Source organism: Pecten maximus, chromosome 12 (genome assembly GCF_902652985.1).
Source record: "Pecten maximus chromosome 12, xPecMax1.1, whole genome shotgun sequence".
Taxonomy (NCBI): Eukaryota; Metazoa; Mollusca; class Bivalvia; order Pectinida; family Pectinidae; genus Pecten; species Pecten maximus.
The window spans coordinates 11510636-11533409 of record NC_047026.1 but is presented as its reverse complement, the minus strand read 5'-3'; the positions used below and the strand labels follow the sequence as shown (position 1 = coordinate 11533409).

The following is a 22774-nucleotide window of genomic DNA, read 5'->3' as shown; positions in this document are numbered from 1 at the left end:
AGTCTGAAAACTGTAAAGAGGTCAAAATGTAAACATTTATATATATTCCTTTGGGTGTATAGGCGCGTTAATGGTAAATACTTTCAATGGAGGTAGACCGTGTATATAGGTATATCAAAAGTACAATAATGAACACTCGATCAACAAATTGTATCAATTTGTCTTACTAGATGTGCATGGGTTTGTGTTTGATCTTACAATTGTTTATATAAATATGAATTAACCTGTTATGCATATACAGTATATACAATGTATATAGACATCGTATGTATGTCTACACTAATATACGATCAGTGTTGACTGACAGTAGACATCCCGTGGTCATTGTGTAAGCACAATAGGGAAAAAGACATTTGTGTAGATGTACAATTTGCTAAAGTATCCAAGTATTGTTTATTTATGTTTCGAGAATATCATACTATATATAGAAGCGAATAAAGAAAATGATTTCCCGTTATCTTATCATAATTCTTAGTTAAATATAAAGCCATACATCATTTCATATGTAAGTACATTTATTCAATAATCAAGTCAAAATCACTACTAATCATCGGCATTACCTCCCTTGAGATGACAGTTTTAAGATGTCCCACACAAGTAATAGTTTTAGTTCAAAAGTTCAGCACAATGGTATCAAGAATATATGTATAGTAAACTATGACGTCACGACTTCGGCTCAGACACCTTTTCAGCCCATTGCATTCATCCATTGTCTGGCTATGTTCATCCAAGGTGACATGGGTGTCTCTGCCTGGTTGGTTGTTGGTGTTGGCCTAACCGTCTCGTTTACAACAACACATTCGCCATTTTGGACTACAGGTATGAGAGTGGATGGATGCACGCAGACAGATGCTAGGGCCTCGTTGATCTGTTTTAACTCTTCCGGTGTGTGTCCGTTCCAGTTCCTGTTCAATGTGTACACAGTTGGCTCTTCACACTGTGCCGTCCGCACGTACGTAAGCACACGAGTATACTACAGCGAACCCTCTATGGTTGGTCCGGACTATCCAGATCTTGTTTCCAAACACGCGTCTCCTCAAAGCTGCATTGTTGGACACTATAGTGAACTTGGTCATATTTGAAAAGGGGTCCGGTGTTGCTGTGCTCTCAAATCGCATGCAACCAAGCGTCGCAGTCTGAATGTCTGAAAAATAAACGTTCAAGAAGATAAAGAAAAAGGAATCAGTTAAATTGTGATTCTAATCAAAATCCATTTCAATAATTACAATAAGTATATGTATTTATGAATATAGCCATAGAAAGCTTTGAAAAACTCCAAACGTTGTATGAGCTTTATAAACGCTTCTCTCTTTTTTTTTTTTTTTTTTTTTACTTTTACCTTTGTATTGTGAAATCCTATTTAATTATTATCCATTCTACACTCTTACATAATACCTAATTAATACAATTAGGTATGTTTTTTCATTTGGCAATCGTTTTCATTTTTTATTTCGTGAAAAAATACCATTACAGTTTTTAATACTTTTTTCCCTATCAGCCAAACTGCATTGAAATGTACACTGGTAGCTGAATTTTAATGCAAAAATGTGTTTTGTAAATATGACATCGCGATTGAAATGACCGTTTCAGCTTCTGTTATTTGTGTTAAATATCCGTTCAGAAACAGAAAATAGAAGCAAGGTAAATTGAAAGAGGTTTTTAAGAGGTCATTTAGATTTTAAATTAAAAATGATATAAAATTTCGGAGTTTCCGGTTTCAAGACTCGCACAAGAAAATCAGCTACTGTTTCACCTAAACCAAGATCGTAGCGAAAAAAGTGTTTATTAGGTTTGTAGCTATTTTCTTGAGTAACAAACGTATGGAATAGGTACTTCCTATATACCAGAAAGGCAATGTCTTAAGACTTGAAAAACAAAACAAAAAATACGCTCTGTATACGAGAATATAGAGTAATGTCTTAAGACTTGAAAAAAAAATAGAATGACGTTTGATTACAGGTGAAAAAGGCGGGAATTCCGGGTGACAATTCCCCGTCCATTGTAAATGTCAGGGTTACTGTCTTTCGAGCTCTGGTGTATTCAAACTTTCCATTAGACATATGCAAAAGGTTTTTTTTCATGCAGTTAAAATTTCAAACTTTTATTTAAAATGAATTTTATACTATTTCAATTTTTTAAATAAGCAAATGAGGGAATAGAATTACTAGTAATAGCATTTAGTAACATAATTAGCAATGCGAGTCATTTATCCTCAGTACTTACTTGTTTCTAGTGTAAGCCTTCCATATGAGCCCAGGGAATACCGGTGCCTCATACTCGAGCCCAAAAACGCCCCGCCACTCTGGGCCGTCAATCGATTTCTGATCGAGATGACATACCATTCTCCTTCGAAATCAGTCAAAGTAAAGTTCTTTTCCATCTCAAACTGGTTGACAAAGCATGGCTGATTTCCCTGTTCCACACTTGATTTAAAATAACAAATAAAAACTAAACAAATGAAGGATATCCTTTGGAATCCCATGCTTGTTTGCGAAAGTCTTTGTTGATACGAAGTATTTCATAGGACGGTTAAGGGTCAAATGCTCTTTGCCGAACTGGCCGATGGATTATTATACAGTTTTTTTTCTTATTTTTTTCTCCGGTAAATCAACAGACTACGGATATAAGTTGACCAATGGTCATACTCGGACACTGTGTCGGACAGATACAGTGATAAATTCATATGCCAGAACACGTATTTACTACTCTGTTGTTTTCGGGACGTCTCTGCTTTTTGTTATATATTGGATGATTAATATAAGGCTACGTTTTTCTTGTGTTAATACACGTCTTATGTTTCATATATACGTTCCTAATTGATATGAAACGCGTGACCTCTGCGGGAGCTCCTGTCCAGTACAACTGACCAGCGTGACACTCGTTGTTGTTTTTTTCATAAATACATTTATAAGTATGTCACATTAACGACAACATAAATAACAACATATATTTATTATTGGTCTCAAAACGGAACACATTTGACAAGTAGGGAGGGTTAAAGCAATAAAAAAAAATCTTTTGCATGTTTGTTACAGTATTGTCCGAGAAGTTTTTGAAATATGGATATATTATTTTGTAATATTTTTCTTTAACAATTCAAAATTCGCCAGGTTACGATAGCGCAGAAATAGAAAATGTGCTCTTCTATTGTTTGATTCTTTTTTTTTTTTCTTTCTTTTTTCTTTTGTACGTTTGTTACAGTATTGTCTGAGAAGTTTTGGAAGTAATGATAAATTATTTTTGTTTTAACATTCTTGTAATATTTTTCTTTAATAATTCAACATTCGCAAGGTTACGATAGCGTAGAAATAGATACTGTGCTCTTCTATCATTTATCTCGTTATTGAAACTGATCAAAGGGAATCAAAGGTTATATTTCATTCTTATTCTCCACGTTAATTGCTTTTAGACAAGAGTTGGAATACTTCAAATTGTACTTTAAACAGAATTGCACCAAATTTTGTGAAAAGTGACGAACATTGTAAGCTTCAAACTCTCGCTGATCCACTCTCGATGGTGTGTGGGTTGTTATTTGCCGTGTTGTTTAAAGATAGCCAATAGATGTATTACCCTCACGTGACTAGGTCCATTAATGAATCGAAACTTCTAGGCCAATTTGTACCCCTCACAATACTCTTCCATATCACCCAAGTAAATCCTTCTCCTTGCCCATTTTGAATCGCTGATTGCGTGAGTCGAGAATCCCACATCTTTGCTTGGTTTGTAATCTCCTTCAGAAATCAAAACGCATCTACATTAGCAGATTTAATGATATTGCAAAAAGTGTTGGTTCGCAGACTGATATTTCGATTTTTCTTTTTTAGTTTTCCTGAAATCGTTTGTGATAACTTTTCTATTTTAAATTTACAATTTGTTTTAAGCGCATAACGTTTAACATACAGCCTTACTTTCAAATGGCAAAACATTTCTTATCGACTATGAAATGGAAATCTAACCATTTAAAAGTGATCACCACTGCGGCGCACGACAATGTTGTAGTAGAATTGAAGAAAGTTAAACTTCAGATTAAAATATCATTCTGCGTTTTGTTGGGCTTTAGAACATTTGTAATTACACAAGCCTTTATGGAATTATTTCCCTGACCTTACTAACTGAGTTTGGAACGAAAATGAGGTTATGAATTCCATAATGAAGTGCGAAAACATGTTCTGGTAGACACAAAATTGACGAAAGCATTATGAAAAAAAATATATAAAATAATTTAAAGAAAAAGTAATAGACAGCAACCGACCGAAGACACAATTGGGGAATTTTCAATCGTTCAAATAATGAGAGCAGGCCCTCGGGCCAAACATGTACACGCTGTCATTTAAACCGTAACTGAAGTCAGAGAATTGGTTTAGTTTTGTTTAGTATTGAACAACGTCCTAACAACAGCTAGCGTCATTTAGGACGACCATCTCCCCTTTGTACGGGATGTAGCGTCATTTAGGACGACCATCTCCCCTTTGTACGGGATGTAGCGTCATTTAGGACGACCATCTCCCATTTGTACGGGATGTAGCGTCATTTAGGACGACCATCTCCCCTTTGTACGGGATGTAGCGTCATTTAGGACGACCATCTCCCCTTTGTACGGGATGTAGCGTCATTTAGGACGACCATCTCCCCTTTGTACGGGATGTAGCGTCATTTAGGACGACCATCTCCCCTTTGTACGGGATGTAGCGTCATTTAGGACGACCATCTCCCCTTTGTACGGGATGTAGCGTCATTTAGGACGACCATCTCCCCTTTGTACGGGGTGCATGCTGCGTGTTGTGAATGTGTGTTTTGGAAGGTTGTGGTACAAATGTATGTTAGTGTCGACTTCTTGTGATAGCATGGAACTGATGCTAACTTTATAGTGCTACCTCACAGAAGCATATGGCCGAAGACTCAGCATGACACCCCACCCAGTCATATTTGACAGATACCTGTCGTCCCACTCCAAAAATGCTGAGCGCTAAGTAGCTTTTTTATAGACTCTGGTATGTCTCGGCCAGTGGACAGAGTCTGCCTCACAAGGGTGAACACTCAACTAAGGCACAATATGTAAATGTTTGCATAAAATTTATTAGTTTTCCTTTAATTTTATTACATTTTTTTGGGGGGGGGGGGGGGGGGGGGGGGGGTTGTAACAATTGGATCACATTTCAGATGTTTGTTCTGATTAGTTTTGACAGTTAACAGAATAATGGTTTCAATTATGCATTGAACAGCCTTGCTTGATAATGTTGTAATAAATTGAGCCCAATCTTTTGTTTTCCTTTTGGCAATAAAATATGTTTAAAACAAAATAGCATTGCCATGGTACAATGTATTTAAATACTGTATCATAGCAACGATTATTTTGACATTCCCTACACATTTTGCTGTCTTACATATTCTCATTCAATCGAAACAGTCTTTTGACGATGAGCTGTCGCCATCACAATACTTACAGTTACAGCGTCATAACGGGCATTGCTGAATGATATTCACAGTCCTTTAAATAGCTAATCGTTCGGCTAACTTGTCAGTCAGCACATTTTGGATGTTTTCGTGTGTATGCGCGTAAAGTAAATGATTCATTATGAAGCACACACATGGTATATGTATATGACATTTTTTCTGTACCATTCGATGTGGCTCTATTACCTAACCAATTGCTGTGGGCGCACATGGTGTAATGATGAGTTGGCGCACTAACGCTATTTGCCGTAAAAACAATATATACATACTGTAAATTACAATTAGCTCAATCATAATCTGGTGGCACGTGTCCAACCGATATCGGCTTAAGAGACACGTGTACATATTTGTATGCGCATGTACTTCACGTGTAAAATGATGTGGCGACCTCTAGCTAACATGTATGCATTTGAACTATCCTTATTGAGTACGGTAAGTAAAAGCCTACATAATACAATTTAGTAGAATCTCATATCTATCATCATCATACTTAAATCAATATTGAAACATTAAAATTTATAATTGTACATCTACGTATTTTAAAGCGGCCACCTCCGTCTCATCATAAAATCATTAAATATATTGTTTTAAAGAATGTAAATCGTATTACCCTTTAATAGATAACATAACTTTTCAGTTGAAGTGGGTTCTTTAAAATAACTAAGCGAATTTATTGTGATTTTTAATGATCATTATCTGGTATTACTATATGCAGGACTGTCACAAAGGAAATTAATCTCATCTTCACTATACCTACGCCTTTGATCTAGAGGTGCAAACAAAGTAAATTACTCTAGCGCCCAGTTTTCAACATTAAGGGAGACAACCGAGTTATAAGAATATGAATTGGTCACAGGTGAAGGCAGCCAACATAAAAATGTTAATTAATTCATAGTTTTTATTAAAAAATTATATATTTTCAGTTAAGAAACATTAAATGATATATTTGCTAACTAGGAGTCTTTGATTTGTTTTTGGTTTGCTTTTGTTTCATGTCCTATTAACAGCCGGGGTCATTTAAGAGCGTAGAAGGTTTTGGAGGTGAAGGAAAGCCGGAGTAACCAGAGATAAACCAACGGCCTAAAGACAATACTTGACAACTGCCCCGCGAAGGTTTCGAACTCGCAACACAGAGGTGAAAGCCTGGTGACAAAGTGTCGGGACACCTGAACCACTCGACCACCGCGGCCCTAAGGAGTCGCGATTCATAGTCAGTGATCTGTAGGGTTAATTCTACTTCATTCCGATAGCTAGATATGTAGCCCGAGTTTCATTTGGCCCTGACACCAGACTTTGACATTCTGACAGCTCGCTTTCTACATAATTATCTCGAATTTATAATGTCGGCATGAACATTTAGTAAGTCGACAAAGTATTTTCTTTATGTCGACATATTCTCATGTTATGTCGACATAGTCGGCAACTCGATGGCAGAAATATGCCACCATAGGTACATTTGTACATACGTCATAAATCAGCAGCTACATGGATTTATTTTTTAAAAGATTATAATTACATGTCTTAATCCACGCTGATTGAGGATACACTCTGCGAATTTGGCTACCTTTAGACTATATTACCATAATTCTGTATAATATCCTGTCTTTAATGTATTTTGATTTATGTCTACAATAGGTCTTTCTTATAAGATTTTTTTTCTTAATCTTGATCACAATAACGGTTATCGGTGATCTCACATATAACTGTTGTGTTGTCATCAGATCTTAGGCTACAAAATATACCTCTATCTGTCGCAAACATCTTCGGCTAATGTCCCTTGTCAGTATGTATACGACGCTAAATGAAGTTTCTTGTATATTGTAAGGAGTCCCCATGGTCCAACGGGCAAATAAACAAACAAAGTGATAATTCATAACAAAAAAAAACGCATTAGGGACATATTCTTCTCCTATATAAACGGTCAAATAGCTGTACATGTACATTCTTTATCTGTGACAACTGCGACAGTAATTCACGATATACAATATATATGTTTATTGTTGACAAAGAAAATGCATTACACCAAAGAGAGGCTCGTACATACCATTACATGTGTAATTGGTTTTAAGCATTTTATATACACAATGTGTGTCGTGGACATCTTCGGGACAGCTGTATTCATTAAAGGGGCATTCCTTCGTTCGGACATCAGAAGCGTGCACAATTTCTATTGATGAAATCTAAGTCCGAACGATGATTATATGAGTATCTGTGTCCTTCATATAATGAATTTACGCCGAAATGTACAAGAAAAAGGAGTATCGTATACAAATACCGTATGTCTTTGCGGTAATTAGTGATAATTCGGGTCGAATTAAGAATTTTCAAGACTCAATACTCGATTAACTTCAGTTTATCTTGAGTATAAAACTGCCGTATTAATGTAAATATTATAACTTTTACTACTTGGAAAAAATAAGTATTTTCCAGTAAGTTTAATTTTGACGACTTAACCTTTATTCAAACGAAGGAATATCCCTTTAATAAATGTTACATGAAAGTTCGGGAAAGTGATTACAAAGTTAAGCGATTACGCAAACGAAATCGAATCCAGTATTAATCTCGCAGCGACATTCATTTTTTTCAATTTACAAATATAGTATAGAGAAGCTCCACCCCTAGGCCGTGAAGCCGGACGAAAATGGCACAGGTAAAACGACAATTTAAGGGTAAATGCTTTCAATGCAGGTAGACCGTGTTTATGGGTATATTTAAAGCACAAGTCTATGTTGAACAAGGTACCCATTGAATAAAAACTCGAACAGCAAATTATATCGTTCTAACTATGTGTCTGGGCTTGCGTTTTCTGTTTACATAGACATAAATTAGCATGCTATGTATATACAGTATATTTAGTATATGTCTATATACTGGTAGTGGATATATGGCCAGTGTTGACCATTTTTAGACATCCCTTGGTCATTGTGTAAGCACAACAGGGAAAAAAACTTTTGTGTTTATGTTTTTAACAAGGATGGAGTTATGTATTAGGCCGTATACAGAAATGTGACTAGGTGGATTTAGAATGACGTTTGGAAGGATTTTTGTTTTTCTTAGTCTTACATCAGGTATGTATGATTAGTGATAAGTCGAGGGGGGGGGGGGGGGGGGGGCGAGATCTGACTCTATCCACGACCCACACCACGTATCCCCCACCCAACCCAGCCCTGAAATCACATGTACTTCTATCGGAGGGAGGGGGGGGGGGGGGGGGGGGGTCTCTTTGTAAATTAGATGAATTGATAGGGCATGTTCGTAAAATTTACTTTTAGTAATCAAACATGTAAATTTGAAGAAGATATCCAATGAAGACGGTAAGGAATCAAATATCACGAGCATATGGCGACTGTCGGCCCGTTTCAACTTGTTTACTATTATATTACAAGCACGTGTTCTAAGGTAACAGGGAGACAATTGATCGGGTATTGTCTTGATGTTTATTTATAACTTCAGCATCCAGGTATTTTCAAAATCATCTATTGTTCATTAACACTTAGTATAGTAAGATGATTGGAAGTAATTTATTTAATATCGTTACGAATGAATTGCAACAGATCTGTCGTTGTCGTCTTCAGAACCTACTTGCTTACTTCATAAGAAATCAATCAAGAATTATGTTTCGAAAATTGAATTTTAAAATGACGTAATATTCAAAACAAACCCCATACTGTTAACAAACAAAAGAAAAGTTTTCTGTTGTATTTTGGCAAAATTCAAAACCATTTTTTTTTCATAATGATGTCACTATGGATATGCTATCACAGGGACCTGATAATTTGTTACAGTCTATATGTATAATAGTACATGTATAATATGGACCGTGGGTGGGGAATTCGTGCCAAACCCCTGTGGTGTGTATAGGACATTTTAAGACGTTTTGGGTACTAGATTAAACTGCGGTAAAAACTGATTGCCTCGGCGCTCATTATAAAGAGGCATATGAATGTATTACAGTCTATAATATACAACTGGATCTTTCTTGGTGTGTTGTAGCACATTTTAACATATTTTAGACGGCTAGATTTAAACTCGGTGGACAAGATGTCCTGGCGTGGTCTGTTCATATAATGAACACCGATGGTGTGTCATTTTTTTACTGAAATTTAAATCTAACACCCCCCCCCCCCCCCCCCCCCCCCCCCCCCTTCCCTCCATTAAAAAATTAATAAATAAATAAAAGATAAATAAAATCGACAAAAATCCGAACTAGGATAGGTCCGAATTCACATACTTGTACACTGTAGCGAATTTTTACATCTCTGTAAAACATTATGACTGCTGCGAACTGCAAATATCGTGTCAGATAAAATGTTATGTAGTCATTCAAACTGTACACGATTTGTTTAGCTGTATCCATAACAGCCGTGTAAATAGCTATCAGGGATGTTAGTACAAGCATCAACACCCCCGGATTAATACACTCCGGTTCAGGTAAAACTTTAAATACAATTCGTGTAAAGAGATATTGGCGTGCGTACATTTAAATGAGATATTGATACAGTAACATCTGACGTTTCACCTAAGTAAACTATGTTTGTCACATTGGTAATTCATTCAATTTTTTTTAATAACTTGTAGGCCATCGAGTGTAGAGTTCCAGTCATTTGTGACACTGGGTTCCATTCGGGTGCATTTTATATTATTTTATACCTCATTAATTTGAAAATGTTTTTTAAGAAGTTTTTCATTTAATTCAATAAAGGCACACTATATCGAAAATAGTATTCCTTGAATAATTATATTAATCTCGAATTCAACGTGGATAAGAGTCGCCTGACGTTATCCTCCTTGCACTGCATCCATGGCAAGACCTATATAATCTAATTAAACAAATGTTCAACGCCGCAAAGACTATGGATCATTCATGTCTGTATGAACGCAGTTCGAATTTAACTATACCGAACATTAACCCTATAAACATGTACGTAGAGATCAGTATGAATGAAGTCGATTTGCGGTCATACATGTGAATAGCTTCAGTTTAATCACCGTTCCTTAACTTAACTTAAGAGAAATCTTAAGCGTAAAATTGTCAACATGTGGAATTTTAAATGATGAATTATTTTTGAGTTAAGGAATACTGATGAAACTTTGACCTGGTTGTGTGTTTCACACAAAAAATGCACAAAATTCCGTGTGTTACTTACACAATGTGAAAGGTGAGAGTGAAAAGGCCGTGACTGGATTATATATGATATGTATTTTAGATACTGCTACAAATCAACGCAAATTTATAATAGTTCGGTTACTTCCTAACGACTGCGAATCAACTCTGTATTCACACATATAGAAAGATATTCACTGCATTAGCAAGCAATATACTACAAGATTTACGTAGGTATCGTGGGGTGGGGTCTTCCCCGAACACCAACTCTGGTTAGGGTGGGGTGTTTACATACGGATTAAGGTGTGTTGATAGGTAGTTATAGTCTGTTACGGAAATTTCCTTAGTGTAAGAACACAGGTAAATCAGAACACAGGTAAATCAACTCACCTGTTGGGTGATCAGAAAATCATTAGCTGCTGAAGAAATATTATTGTATTTCATTGTATTGTATTGATGGTCGTCAAACTGTTTCAGAAATAGTGTATAAAACTGAAGTACACTTTGGAAAATCATCAGCATTATTATTATTCTCTTTATTTCCTCCAAAATGAAGATTTCATAAACAGAATCAATACATTTCCTATTGATTAACTTTATGTTTTTAAGATTTGTATAAATAATTAAGTTATTGAAGAATAATTGTAACGTTCTTTTAAAAGTTATATCTGTTTCATGTTTATATTTAGTTAGCAGTAACATTTTTGTTTATATTTAATCTTACTTAGAATAGCTATACATGTGCATTTGTATTGTATTGGATTTTTTTTAAATATTTGTTATTAGTATATAACACAACATAGATCAGTTACTGCAGAACTATTATAATATCCTTGTGATATCTGTTTCAGGTTTAATTAGTACTGGGTTTTTTTTTACAAATAGCTATACATAATTTATATTGTTTTTCCCCAAATTTGTTTAGATAATCATATACTTACTTTATAGATCAGTTCTTGCAGAACAATATTCTTGTGTGTATCTGTTTCAGGTTTAGTAAATGAAAATATTTTTGTTTATCATACGCGGAATGGCGAATGCACAGTTCAACGTTATGACTTCATCGTCAACAGATATTGTCATTATTAATAGTTAACATCTGAAATTAGTGCTTTGAATTTAGAAAACAATTTATATATATATTTTTTTTTTTATTTATATCTGATATTGTCATTATCAATAGCATAATATATAATAAGGCATGGTGCTTTAAAATTGGGATTATTTATTTTATATAGAGTCTCTATTTATTGATTTAATATGGTCTTTTCTATATTACTAGTAAAATATTCCATATGATAGTGCTTTGAATTTAGACTACTATATCTGATTCATATACCTGAGCTGAACCTATTTTTTTTACCTGAGTTGGTATTTCATATTGAAACAGACTATAACTAAACTTCAAAGAACTACCTACAAAAACACCTTCATTTGTCTACCAGAGTTGGTGTTCGGGGAATGAGCCCGTGGGGTCAAGTAACATTTTAAGGGTTTCACATTTTAGAGGGACAAAGATCGCGGGGACATGACATATAAATAGACATTAGAATGTTTGGATTACAGGAACAGTAGATTAGTATTAACAAATGTAATTACCGCCAGGGTAGGGTTAGACAACAGACCTCTTCTATTTTTGTTCTATGTTAGATCCGTGGATAGTATTCATTATATCCAACAGGTCACCTCTTGCATGCATTTTGTTAATAAATGTCTAGAACGAGCATACATTGTAGCATAAATTTGAAGACTCGTGCCCAATCCATTGGTGTATGTATCAGATGTGCAAATAACTTTCCCTTAAAGCCACATACTCACAAACAACCTAAAATTCTAGTTACACACGTGTATTAATGGCAATCCAAGATGCTCATTCAACCTCTCCTAACATTAAAATGACCACTGGCCTGGACACTTGACCGAGAGAGTCCTTGAGACATCAGCGTATAAAAATGACTCGCCGCATTTATATTTATCGCGAGATTTGTCACGGAGCCGAGAACGAGGCTATAACAACGTGCACTGCACATAAACTACACACATGGCCGTTGTTTACATATCGAGCATACGTGAAGTTTGCCTAACGATGCTTTCATTTAAACATATCAACAGAATATTCGCATAATAACTTAACAAAATAAACATAGTTTACATTTAATACTTAATTTTAAAATGTAGCAATATGCATACAACAAAACATCGATAAAAGTTAAGATCGGTGAAGTTGACAATGTTCAAATGCTAACCAGCAATCCAATAGACGTCCGGTAAAATCGGAATTCGAGTCTATATTCCCTTTTCTTTTCTTGCTAAGTTCCAACGAACTATTTTTTTCGAAGGAAATACTCGGGTTTTGCCGATTCCACTCACGTTTGCGTCTATTTTTGCAGAAGCTGTCTGCGTTTTCCTAGGTCCACGCCGTTGCATTGTGGGACTAATTTTCAGAGAAACTTGGTCCGGCAGCCACAGTTATTATTTTTGGGAATTCCCCGTATACTTTCATAAATTCACATTTTCTTTCAGTTTCTGATTCACGATAGTCTGTTAGGTATGTATCAAGTCCGAATACTATAAAAAGCTCAAAATGTAAACATTGATATATGTTTGTTCGGGAGTGTGTGGCTTTAAAACAAAAACAAGTGATGAATACATGTACTTTTCATAAAATTTTTGCAACCTTTTTTTCATTCTACGCATACAGAAAGAAAATCTAATTAAAATATAGATAGCCATTCTCACTACGTTAGATGTCCATGTAACGTAGTGAGAATGACAAACTAGATTTTGATTGACAGAAAGAGGACACACACGAAATACGAGTTACCTCCCCTACTTCGTGTTTCCTATTCACGTTTTGTGTTGTCATACCCAAGGGTGTTACGAAGATGTTTTCTGTGTGGAACTGTAATAAATATATATGTTGAACTATTTTTCAGTGACCCACGGCTGGGACTACTGCTACTATAACTATTACAGTTATATCTATAAGGAGCGCGAGGTTGGCCAGACCTATTGCGACACCTCGTGTTGTGGTTCTTCTCACAAACGTCATTGCTGTTCATAGTAAGTACATGTATACATTAATGGCGCCGTAATGTATTCAATCTGATTAATTTACAGTTCGTAAATATATATTACATAATGATGATATGTATCTTAATCAGATTGTATACATTAGATTTAGTACCACCATGCAATCAGTTAAACGCATAACGATATTGTCTCGTAAAACATTGCCTTTTTAGATTGGTATAACTATTGTTAATGTGGAACAAACAACATATAAAATTTACTTTACTTTTAAAAGTACGCGACGAGAATTTATTATTATTATTATTACATGTGTTATTATTATGAATCACCATCGATAGATAATAATGAGTTGGTGAAAAACAATCGGCAATATCTCCTTGATTACGATTATGACAACAAAAAATTTTTTTTTTTAAACTCATTTATTCAACATGAGAGTCGTGGTTCTCTGAAATCTGTGCATATGTTTTTCATGTAAATATCGTAGATCTTGTGAAGTAAAATAAAGCTATACATTGTAAAGTAACGCTTGTAGATGTAATATGCTGCTATTCGCACTTCCTTTTTGTGACATACTGCTATTCAGCCTCCTCATGTTTTTAGAATCTCGTGTTGCATATAACCTTTTATTACATTTTTACCAGTGAAATATCAAAAATTATTCATTCTATAAAAGTGATATTTTTCACTAGTGAAGAATATCATATTTTTCACTAGTGAAAAATATCACTTTTGCTGATTTGACCAATCAAATTAATGATTAGAAAATACCAAAATAATTGACCAATCAGAAAGCCCGACATATATGTCAGCAACTAGACAGGGGAAACTACTTTTTTTGTTTACAAATTATCGCTGTAGTCCTAGTAAGCATACGGGGTAGGGTTTTCGTTGATAAAAAATGTAATAAACAGTGTGTGTTAAAACTCGTGTGGCTAATATTTTGATATTTTTCACGAGTGCTGCGCACTCGTGAAAAATATCAAAATATTAGCCCCACTCGTGAAAGATATTTGGTATTACTGAAGACACTGTTAGATATCCTCTATATATTTCTTATGTAGGCTATCCCATCACACATGCCGAACTGCCAATGTTTAAATGTATAAATGATATACAGATGGCACGTGTATGCAATTTTGATCATTTTACATACACACTTTTCACTAGTTGTCTAGCAGTATGTTATAAGGAGTTTTACGATACCTCAAACGGTGATAACTGCTAATAAACATATAATATATACTTGTATATAGTAAATAGCATGATGTCGAGTAATATATACATATATGAGTGATATAGACTATCATAATATTCGCATTGTTCCTTTGAATCTTTGAGACGAGAAAATTATTACAACAGTTAGTGATCAATAAATTAGTTAATTAACGTGACTATAAACTTGTTAAATCAACAGCTAAACCATTAAGCAATTAAGGGTTAACTGTAATATTTTTTTACGTTATTGAGCAATAACACAAAAAACTGGGGTGTACTCTTTCATAAACCGCTTCGCGGTTTATTCAGAGTACACCCCAGTTTTTTTGTGTTATTGCTCAACAACGTAAACAAAAAATATTACAGTTAACCCTTATAATTTAATTAACAACGATAAGAAACATTTTCATTAAGTTTAACATGTTTATTTTGCTCCAGATATTTAAAAACACATCGATAAATACAAAATCCCGTGAACAACGATTACTCCGCTACTTCCGGTATAACTGAAAGTAGTTCCTTTTATTTTTTTTATGTTATGAAATGATAACATAATTTTTTGAGCCATTGAAAATGCTTGTTACAAGCTAAATTAAATTATAATAACGATAACACGGTCAATCGCCGTTCAAATTGAAATGTCCAAAAAGACGGAAAAATCCAGGTATCGTTGCGATCAGTTACAGATAAATTATATTAGATAGCTGTGTTTTCTAATGCCTCAGACTTTTGATATAAAAATATGAATGCTTGAGCTATCTCTGGTATTTAGATAACCATAGAAAACACTTGTGACAAATGTGTATTAACATTAATATACATGTTATTATTATTTTTTTATTTCATTGATGGTGCTAAAGCTGGGGCGATTGTTGGCGGATTGATATGTATCGTAGTGATTATAGGTATTCTAGCGTGTTGTTTAAAATCTCATTACTTTCGGTCAAGGAGAGCAGTCCGACCTCTACAACCCCAGGATCAAGTTACATCCGGGAACATCACAATCAGTGAGTATAGCGCCTAGGGAAGGGATAGACAGGCCATCAGCCCCTACGGTGTTTTTTTTAACAGAATTGCTCCGCTATATTACCAGATTACCTCCCCTAGTTGAAATCTAAATGACCAAAATCATAAAGCTCGGGCTTATTTAAATTTTATAAAAAAAATCTAGAGTCGGGGGGGGGGGGGGGGGGGGGGGGCAATCTAGGGGAGGGGTCTGTACTTATGAAATCAGTGTTTTGTTCAAGTATGATATGTGTGTTCAATCTATCTTCTATTAAACTCGCTTAAATAATGCCATAGCAATTTAACATTAGAACCTACATATCGAAAATAACTCCAGTCCTTCAAAACATTTAAAATAGTAATTCAGGTATCAGATTTATCCCCGAAAAGTATTTGAGTCCTAGCACAAAATGTATCTCAGCATGAGTACGGTTTCACGAACACTGTGTATACCCGTAAAAGCTTGCCTGTGTTTTACCGCGTCCAACCAGCAGTGTTGCTTCGTTAGTAGCTATTTCCGGTGTACGGGCATACGTGTACACAGTGACGAATATCGAGGACCGCACCACTACAGCAACAATGGAGATTAGTCACGTGATACATGTAGAAGTTGGACAGGGTTTTTACGGTTTCTATTACAACAATTTCAAAATCCACGGGTCACGTGTGCACTGTCGATGAACAAATCTTGTGTATATATATATGATATTTCCTTTGGGGAAGAATATATCACATATAATATACGTAACAAAAATTATGATACGTTACACTACATATAAATAGGAAAATATGACAAAAATCAGAACAATAATTTTTATATGTCATATTTCTTTGCCTTCATAATTAAATATGCTGATTATAAATAAAGTACATTTGTATCTGTCATTATATTTACAGTTCAAACACCAGCAATGATGGCAATGCCACCGCCCTATTCTAGTTACCAGACAATTCCGAACGGCGTGCCCCCTGGTCCAGCTCCTCCCTATCAACCCCCAACAATGGCCCCTCCTGGTTACGTAGCGCCATCTAGTGATGTAGGACCACTTCACCCTCCTCCTTACACGGGGCCGCCTCCAAAGTACTGACAGGATATGTCGTCACTCAGAGCCTAATTCAGGATCACAGCCGGTTTTGAACAGCCGTACAGAGTATCTGTCTGGAAAGGAACCTGCACATTCGGACACTTGTGTAAACAACACAATATGTATTGCCTGTTTACGTGTATAACATTTTAAGAAGAGAAAATTAGAAACTCAGTTTATTTTGAACTGAAAGCTGACATCAGAGTGGGGTTCGAATCACAGGGACTTGGCGCAACGCCCCATCCCACGGTCCACATAACTGTGTTATATATATTAAGTCCCTGTGATTCAGAAGGTCGTTGTTGTGATCTCGAATGAGCTTATAATTCGATATGTACAACAGAAATAGAAGGTTCAGGAAGAAGGTAAAATGATTGCTATCTATTATGATTCGTGGTGACTTCATGTCGATTTTGAAAAAAGGTGTTATAATAAAGTTCATCGATATCAGTATGGACTTTAACTAATGATTTGTCTGATATCAAATAAATGAATAAAGAATAAAAGAAAAACAAAAATGGTCTCGTTGGTAAGGGAGACAACTCGTGATTTGCCAGTCATAGTATTCTATACAACTCGCTATATTTGGCTACTTCCCAGCGACACAACAGGCATGTGTTTCTGGTTTGTATTTCTAAAAAAATGATATAGTAAGCGTAGGGGCTAATATTTGTTTTCAAAGATACTAATCAGAAGCAGCCGCCTTTGGTGACATGATCCATAATCGAAAATCTGGTTTTAAAGAACTTTTATTTAACGACTAAATCAAATGTGTTAATTCCTCAATTAACGCCTTTTGTTTCAATGTAGGCGTGATTTTGATGTACAATTTAAAGGTGCCATCAAAGGGAAAAGTATATCAATGAGCTTCCAATGACTGTTAATGGTATACGTATGACGTCACATCGCCGACAGCGTACATATATACAGATTGTACTACTTCTCCCGAGAGTGTTTAATATGGCAGCCACGTAAAAGATATAGATAAAAGTTAGACACAAATGAAAGCGTGGTAAGAATGATAGTTAAGCGAAAAATGTCATTGAGGTGTTATAACGTATTTACCCTCTCTCAGTTTAAAGCTAAGATTAGAAGTTCAAACTTCTTGAGAGTGGTAATAGTGTTAAGTATGTAACTTTTGGTATTATGTACAAATACTCGATCAGGCCTATTATTACACCTCATGTACCATCAGTAACAAACCCTTCTTATCTTAGTGTAGCCAAATAAAGTTATCAGCTTTAAAGGGGTATACGTTCTTTCGGACATCAGAAACATGCAAAATTTCTATTGAGGAAATCCATGTCCGAACAATGATGATATTAGTGTTTGGGTCTACATGTAATGAAATTAACGCCGAAATGTACAGGAACAAGGCGTATCATATACCAATACCGTATGTCTTTTGTATTCAGTGATTCTTTGGATCGAATTAAGAATTTTCAGGACTCAATACTCGAATGACTTTGGTCTATCTTGTGAGTAAAACTGTCTAATTAATGTAAAGATTATAACTTTAACTAAGTACTTGGAAAAAGTACATGTTTTCCAATAAGTTTAATTTTGACGACCTAAACTTTATTCAAATGAAGGAATGCCTCTTTAACATCAGTAACGTGACAGGTTGTTTATTTGGTTGTTTACTTGTATGTTTTGTTTACTTGTTTGTTTTAAATGTACTTTTTTTTACCTGACACTACAAAACAATCAATCTCGGCCCGGAGCAAAGACTGTGCTATAGTTTTTACGTCAGTAGCTTTGCTCAAGTCCGAGTTTGTTTCAGAAGCGGGATGTACACTCTGTAAAACTATATGCGTCCTTTATTTCAATCGTTCTATCATCAAAGCTGAATGCTGTGATACCGTAATCACTTTATATACAGATATGTATAATGAATGATTAAACATAAAATACATACAAAGTTGTTTTTCGTGTTTCATTTATATTATTTTTTAGTACATTCTTATTTGTGGAATTTTGTTTGTCCGGAGGTCAGGATCCTTTTACCAGATTAAACTCCAGGATCCGGACACATTAGAACGACAAATGTATTAAGGATATGCACTGTCTTATTATATTCCGAAATATTTATATATTAAAATCCAAACAAGCTCAAATCTCAAAGAAGAAAAAATGATTACGTAGGATTTGTTAATGAATATATTACAAAATATTGAGGTAAGCGACCTGATAAGGTAGCTGAGTACAGCTGTTTGTTTGGCCGGATTCCGAAAAATAAATGGCCCTGGTATGTCTTACAGACCTGTGTAAATATAGCAGTATAAACATAACGAAAATACCACATGTATGTGTATTTATTAATTACATCACACTTGATATTGTAATAAAGAAGTGAAAATTGTGTAAAAAGGTTTGTTCCTATATTTAGAGCATGGTTACCACATAAAAAGGCAGATAATTTTATTTTAACCAAACAAGCCGTGAGCCGTCTTTTTCCTACCCCAGTAAAAGACAGAGTTTTATTACATTTTTACCAGTGAAATATCAAAAATTATTCATTCTATAAAAGTGATATTTTTCACTAGTGAAGAATATCATATTTTTCACTAGTGAAAAATATCACTTTTGCTGATTTGACCAATCGAATTAATGATTAGAAAATAGCAAAATAATTGACCAATCAGAAAGCCCGACATATACGTCAGCAGCTGGACAGGGGAAACTACTTTTTTTGTTTACAAATTATCGCTGTAGTCCTAGTTAGCATACGGGATAGGGTTTTCGTTGATAAAAAATGTAATAAACAGAATATCTAACAGTGCCTTCAGTAAAACCAAATATATTTCACTCGTGTGGCTAATATTTTGATATTTTTCACTCGTGCTGCGCACTCGTGAAAAATATCAAAATATTAGCCCCAGTCGTGAAATATATTTGGTATTACTGAAGACACTGTTAGATATCCTCTATATCTTTTCCCCTGCCAAAAACTGAGATTCACCTGTGAAGTTTGGGAGAATAATCTCTACTCATGCGTTGGAGGTGGACAAATTATATATTCGAGATTTCCAAATTGAAATCTCGAACCGAATTTAATTTAAGTTTTATATCATTAAGTTATAAAGACCTACTCTGTTAATTTCAAATGATTGTACCAGTTTTAATGAAGGTTTGATGTTGACATTTTGTATAACCATTAAAATGGGTTCCATGGCCAGGCCCGGATAATGTGGTCTGCTACGTTTCACTAATGGACTTCCGAGAACCTATTCTTTAATGCGGACAATCCGGTTCGTCAGCTTTTAAATGTATTACTAAAAGAATTTCAGGCATACTGCAGACCTTGCAAGTCTTTGTCAATGTTTATCTGAAAACAAAATAAAACATCAGGTCCGTCCTTATTCCATAAACGAAAAACTCTGACCCAACTGTTCCAATCGTTTGACCACAAAAACGAAAGTTTTACATATTAAGGGGGGGGGGGGGGGGGGGGGGGGGGGGGGGGGGGGGTAGCTCCAGACAGACGGTACAATATCACAAATTACTAGTCTTCTACATTCATTTAAAAGTGGCTAATATTACATATAAGAATTCGGAAAAACGTAAGACTAATTAAAATTAGGATAAACTTCATCGACAAACATGGTTGAAGACATGAAATATAAACGGACATAAAAAGATGCTACACAGCCGACAACGTATACACTGGATTCCAGGATGTAGCAAAAACATATCGATTTGATTAAGAAGCTTAGACTGTTTCGACCATTCGTACTTAGAATGTTATGTGGATGTTCCTCGTGTTGATGTACCCTCTACTACATGTAAACCAAATATTAGCCAGTCATCGCAGCGAAATATTAGTTTTAGTGCTAGAAAAATTCCGAGTGATTTTCTTATGAGTAATAACTGTTTGGAACGACTTGAGGGCACTATTCAGTCATTAGAAACAAAAGTGAACGACGTACGCCAAATGGACGACGCTTACGACGCATTCCAAACATTTATATGGAAGGAATTAGAAAGTGTCGGTGCTAGAACAAAGGATAACGCGTATATGTCAAATCTGAGTCGGAAATCACTGTATAAACCTTACTGGGACGATAAACTCCCGTGTCTCTGGGACGTAGTATGTGTAAAGGAGCGTTTATGGCTTAAAAATAATGGTTCATCGGCAGCGCGACGTCAGCTGAAGCAAGATTATTGTAATGCCCGCAAAATATTTGACCGCATACGTAGGAAATATAAACGGCAATATCAAGCAAGGAAACAACAAAAATTACACGATAAACTCCTCAGCCAATCAAAAACGAGAGATTTTTGGAAAGATATAGGAAAAATAGGTATCGTGAATGATCGTGCTAAGAAAATTCCTATGGAGGTAAAGGATTCTGACGGCAATATCATCAGTAACCCGGAATTGGTAGTAAACCGACGGGGAAAAGACTACGAGTCACTTTACAAAACTAATACAGTGAGCGATGAATTTGACAGCGATCATTACTGTGAAATTAAACGGCTCGTTGGTGATAGCAGTGATCGCGAAAGCAACGACGACGATTATCGCTGAACTCTCCTATTCGGATGGAGGAAGTCGTAAGGCTGTGGAGGCAGCAAAGCTGAATAAAGCTGCGGGAATAGATGCCATACCACCGGAAGCATTAAAGAATGAAGGTTGTGTAAGGATGCTTTTTACCATTATATCAGCGTGTTTTAACCATGGAATAGTGCCGCAGAAATGGAGAGAGGGGATAATTAATCCGCTAATTAAACCAAACAGTACTGACCCACGGGTGCCTCTTTCATACAGAGGCATTACACTTATTTCTGTGCCGTGTAAGATCTATTGTTCTATACTTAATAGGAGACTGACAACGTGGTTGGAAAACTATGGAAAGTTAGCAGATGAACAGAACGGTTTCCGTAAAAGCAGGAGCTGCCAGGAACATATATATACCCTACATAGCATCATTAATAACCGGATGAACTCTAAACTGTCTACATACGCATGTTTCATAGATCTCAGGAAGGCGTTTGATACAGTTGATAGAACGTGTCTATGGTATAAGCTACAAGTATGTGGCGTGTGGGATGTCGTATATAGTATTTACCAAGCTATACGAGACTATTGTTGAACCAATACTGTTTTACTGTTCAGCCATATGGGGGCAGACTGAACATAGGCTAATAAATAATATTCAGAACCGAGCTATGAGGATTTATTTAGGTGTGTCCAGAAATACTTCTAACGCGGGTAAAATCGGTGATATGGGTTGGATATCGTGTCTAGCCAAACAGCGGATAGAGGTTTTTAGACTGTGCTGTAGACTGAAATCAGTGGATTGTGATAGACTTTTGTATAAAGTCCATAAGTGGTCAGAGAGGAAGGGAAAGTCCTGGGATGCTAACGCAAATAAACTAGCAAAACATTACCAAGTCGACCAAATCATCACGAGGGCTACCGGAGCTACGAAAGCGGTCATGCGCGATATTTCTAAAAAAGTTTTTAAGTTAGATGAACAGTCATGGTTTACAAGGGTCTGGACAGATAGTGGGCAACAAAATGGTAATAAGCTGAGAACTTATAGATTGTTTAAGAAAGATTTAATACCTGAAACTTATGTAACCAGTATTATGCCTAGATCACACAGGAGCGTCTTAGCTGAACTACGATGTGGAAGTTTGCCACTATGTATAGAGACTGGTCGCTATTTTAAACCTGCAATACAATTATGTGATAGACTGTGTACATATTGTAAATCTAAATCTGTTGAATCTGAAATTCATTTTTTATGCGAGTGTGATTATTATAATGAATTCCGGGAACCTCTTTTTATAAAGGCTAATGACATCTCATCAGATTTTTTTAGATATGTGTTCGAAAGATAAATTTATATTTTTAAAGAATGAGGCA

At 35.5% G+C, this 22774-nt stretch overlaps 2 protein-coding genes across 2 annotated transcripts; one reads left to right on the top strand and one right to left on the bottom strand.

Moving 5' to 3' along the window:
* Positions 1 to 494: 494 nt before the first annotated feature.
* LOC117339264 (purpurin-like) lies at positions 495 to 2699 on the bottom strand. The gene is made up of 2 exons (XM_033900749.1): positions 2224 to 2699; positions 495 to 1144 (listed from the first exon to the last, which is right to left on the bottom strand). Exons 1-2 carry the CDS (start codon positions 2480 to 2482, stop codon positions 933 to 935), a joined length of 471 nt encoding a protein of 156 aa, XP_033756640.1. The 5' UTR covers positions 2483 to 2699; the 3' UTR covers positions 495 to 932.
* Positions 2700 to 8242: 5543 nt separating this feature from the next.
* Positions 8243 to 18820, top strand: LOC117339662 (leucine-rich repeat extensin-like protein 6). Its single transcript, XM_033901376.1, has 4 exons — positions 8243 to 8522; positions 13495 to 13621; positions 15656 to 15816; positions 16712 to 18820. The coding sequence occupies exons 1-4, from the start codon at positions 8480 to 8482 to the stop codon at positions 16900 to 16902; spliced, it is 522 nt and encodes a 173-aa protein (XP_033757267.1). The 5' UTR covers positions 8243 to 8479; the 3' UTR covers positions 16903 to 18820.
* Positions 18821 to 22774: the final 3954 nt, after the last annotated feature.

Bases quoted from the DNA above. Each gene is read 5' to 3' on its own strand.
- LOC117339264 (XM_033900749.1), bottom strand. From the start codon at position 2,482: ATGGGATTCCAAAGGATATCCTTCATTTGTTTAGTTTTTATTTGTTAT. The intron at 1,145-2,223 runs GTAAGTACTGAG...TTTATTTTTCAG, and splicing joins AAGGCTTACACTAGAAACAA to ACATTCAGACTGCGACGCTT.
- LOC117339662 (XM_033901376.1), top strand. From the start codon at position 8,480: ATGACGTTTGGAAGGATTTTTGTTTTTCTTAGTCTTACATCAG. The intron at 8,523-13,494 runs GTATGTATGATT...ACTATTTTTCAG, and splicing joins TTTTCTTAGTCTTACATCAG to TGACCCACGGCTGGGACTAC. The intron at 13,622-15,655 runs GTAAGTACATGT...TTTTTATTTCAT, and splicing joins AAACGTCATTGCTGTTCATA to TGATGGTGCTAAAGCTGGGG.